The following is a 3,416-nucleotide window of genomic DNA, read 5'->3' as shown; positions in this document are numbered from 1 at the left end:
TGAACGTTGCTGCCCAGGGAAGCTGTGGCTGCCCCATCCCTGGCAGTGGTGAAGGGCAGGTTGGATGGGGCTTGGAGCAGCCTGGAATGGTGGGAGGTGTCCCTGCCCATGCAGGGGTGGGACTGGATGGGCTTTGAGGTCCCTTCCAACCCAAACCAGCCTGTGATCCTGTGATTTCCTAAGATTTGTGGATGGGAACCCGGGGCTTTCACCCTCTGAGCAAAGCCAGGTTCCCCTGTTTCAGTCCTGCCCAACCTCTGATGGAAAGTGAAAGCAGAAGTTGCTATTTCTTGGTCAGAAACCAGGCTCCAGGACCTGCAGGGCCCAGATCCCACCTGTGCTGGGAGAGCTGGTCCCTTGACTGGTGCCCTGTTGTTCTTTTCTCCCCAGGGTGCTCAATTACTGCCGCGTGTTCACCGAGCTGTGCGAGACCTTCCTGGATAAAATAGTCTGCACTCCAGGCCAGGGGCTGGGGGACCTGAGGACCCTGGAACTGCTGCTCATCTGTGCTGGTCACCCCCAGTATGAGGTGGGTCAGCTTCACCCCTCTGCCACATCTCAGCCAGAGCAGGATCTGGGGAGAAACCACAGAATCGTTGGAGCTGGGAGGGACCATCCAGTCCAGCCCCCCTGCCTGAGCAGCTTCACCCAGGGCTGGATGTGAAGACACATCCAGATGGGCCTTCAAAGCCTCCAGAGAAGGGGACTCCTCACCCCCCTGGGCAGCCTGTCCCAGGGCTCTGCCACCCTCACAGGAAAGAAGTTTTTCCTCATCTTCAGGTGGAACTTCCCATGTTCCAGGTTGTCCCCAATGCCCCCTTCTCCTGTCACTGGGAACTGCTGAAGAGGGTCTGGCTCCATCCTCCTAACACCCCCTGGAGGTGTTTCCAGGCACTGATCAGGTCTCCCCTTAGCCTTCTCATCTCCAGGCTGAACAGTCCCAGCTCTCCCAGCCTTTCCTTATAATGGAGCTTCTCCAGTCCCCGAGTCATCCTTACTGCCCTCCTCTGGACTCTCCTTCCCTCTCCCCTCCTTCCCCCTTCCTTCTCCCCTCCTTCCCCCTTCCTTCTCCCCTCCTTCCCCCTTCCTTCTCCCCTCCTTCCCCCTTCCTTCTCCCCTCCTTCCCCCTTCCTTCTCCCCTCCTTCCCCCTTCCTTCTCCCCTCCTTCCCCCTTCCTTCTCCCCTCCTGCCCCTTCCTTCCCCCTTCCTCCCCATGGTTGGGAGGCATCAGTTCCCCTTTCAGGCTGTAGTGCTGCAGGATCCTGGCTGATCTTCCCATTCCCAAGGCCCTGGCTGTGTGGGACTGGGCACAGCTCTGGAAGCTCCAGGGAATTCCCTTCCCAGTGTCCAGCTCCAGTGGAGCTTTGCTGGGATCACAGTGGAGCTCCTGGGGACTTGGCCTTCCAAGTTCAGTGCTGGTTTGCATCAAAGCTTCCCCCCCATCCTCCCCCAAACACAGAACATGGTGCTTGGAGATGCTGTCTCTGCCTGTATCTTCCAGCCCCTCTTTTTCTTCTCCCACAACTAAATCCCAGTAGCTGATCCTGGAGGAAATGGTTTCAAATCCCTGGCTCAGATCCCTGGCTGACTGGTGCCTGCATGTGCCCAGCAGAGGTTCCTTCACTGGGGAACCCTGGCAGTGGGGCTGGGGAGGTGCAGCCACAGGGGTGGGGCTGGAATGAGCCCATTCCCTGCCAGGGTTGGGTTTTCCAGCAGCTTCCAGAGCCCTGGAAGTGCATCAGCCCTGCACAACAGGCTGGCTGGTGCCCTGCAGCCCTTGGGGAATGTTTGCCTTGGGAATTGTGCTTCCTCAGGTCCCTGCAGGGTCCCCTGGGGCTTGGTGGCTCCTTCAGTCCCTTTTCCAGGTCCTTCTCCCTTGGGCACAACCTCGTCCTGTGCCAGCAGCTCCATAGCTGCTTCCCCCCAAAAAAACAACAACCCAGCACTGGTTTGGTTGTTCCCAGCAACAACCACACTTGGCCAGAGGCTCTGGAGCAGTGTCCCCTTCCAGCTGAGCTGCTCTGGGGGAGATGTTTGCTCCTCTCTGGCCTTGATGCCCCCTCACATCCTTCACCCAAACCTCTCTGCACCCACCGGGACCCTCAGACCATTCCAGGCAGGAGCAGTCAGAAGATCTCTCTTACCAGGAGCCACCAGCAGAAGAGAGAGAAGAAACCCCATCGTGTTGCCAACAACCTTCTGCCTCTCTCTCTTCCCAAACAGGTGGTGGAGATTTCATTCAACTTCTGGTACAGGCTGGGGGAGCATCTCTACAAGACGGACGACGCGGTGATCCACAGCATCTTCAAGGCCTACATCCAACGTCTGCTCCATGCCCTGGCCAGGCACTGCCAGCTCGACCCCGACCACGTGAGCCTGGGGGGGTCTCTGCTGTCCCCTGGGGAGCAGCTGGGGTGGGGGGATTGGCAGATGGAGGAGGAGGGTGGGTGATAGGAGGGGGGGTGGGTTGTATCGGGTTCAACCAGACCAAGTGTCAGGTCCTATGCTTGGGTCACACCAACCTGCCCAGTGCTCCAGGCTGGGGGAGAGAAGGGACCTGGCCAGGCTGGATCCAGGCTGGAGCCATGGGCTGAGGGACCTGGCCAGGCTGGATCCATGGGCTGAGGGACCTGGCCAGGCTGGAGCCAGGGGTTGAGGGGCTGAGGATCCATGGGCTGAGACCAATTGCACGAGGTTCAACCAGCCCAGCAAGGCTCTGTGATCACCCCCCACACCCCCCAGCTGGTTCTGGGGCTGCCCTGCCCCCCCGGGGGGTCTGTGCTGGCTGGTTCTGCAGCCTGGTGGTTTTTCCCTCTGCCCAACCCCCCTGCAGGGTCTGGGGAGGGCAGAGCTGATGGATCCCTTCCCAAAACTGGGATTGTCCTCTAGGGAGAACAGGAGCCTGGGTTGCTCTGAGCCCTTTTCCTCCCTCCTCTCACCCCTTTTCCTCCCTCCCCTCCCTCAGGAGGGTGTCCCAGAGGAGACAGATGACTTTGGGGAGTTCCGGATGAGGGTCTCAGACCTGGTGAAAGACCTGATCTTCCTGGTGGGCTCAGTGGAGTGTTTTGCTCAGGTGGGTTTGCAGGAACATCAGGGAGCACCTTGGCAGCCGTTGCTGTGCAGGAGGTGGCCGAGCCCTGGGGGACTTTGGGATGGGTGGGGAGGTCCCACATGTCATCTCCTCAGGCACAGGGAAGAAACTATGTCTTGAAGGAGGTGGGTGGAGGATTGGGAGGTGGTGGGAGAGGCAGGAGGTGGTGGGAGAGGCAGGAGGTGGTGGGAGAGGCAGGAGGTGGTGGGAGATTCAGGGGGTGGTGGGAGATTCAGGGGGTGGTGGGAGAGGCAGGAGGTGGTGGGAGAGGCAGGAGGTGGTGGGAGAGGCAGGAGGTGGTGGGAGAGGCAGGAGGTCTCAGACT

The 3,416-nt window shown here is 60.0% G+C and overlaps 1 protein-coding gene across 1 annotated transcript in view; it reads left to right on the top strand.

Annotated features, from left to right (window-relative positions):
* TNPO3 (transportin 3) overlaps positions 1-3,416 on the top strand; it is a gene marked incomplete at both ends in the record, with an annotated part of 28,741 nt that overhangs the window by 7,889 nt on the left and 17,436 nt on the right. Inside the window, 3 exons of the mRNA XM_010003701.1 lie at positions 391-529; positions 2,224-2,370; positions 2,966-3,073. Of these exons, the coding sequence (XP_010002003.1) occupies positions 391-529; positions 2,224-2,370; positions 2,966-3,073 (394 nt within the window). The remainder of the gene's footprint in view (positions 1-390; positions 530-2,223; positions 2,371-2,965; positions 3,074-3,416) is intronic.

The sequence above is a fragment of the Chaetura pelagica genome, unplaced genomic scaffold (genome assembly GCF_000747805.2).
Source record: "Chaetura pelagica isolate M959 unplaced genomic scaffold, ChaPel_1.0 scaffold778, whole genome shotgun sequence".
NCBI classification, from domain to species: Eukaryota; Metazoa; Chordata; class Aves; order Apodiformes; family Apodidae; genus Chaetura; species Chaetura pelagica.
This window is presented reverse-complemented; position numbering and strand designations above follow the sequence as displayed.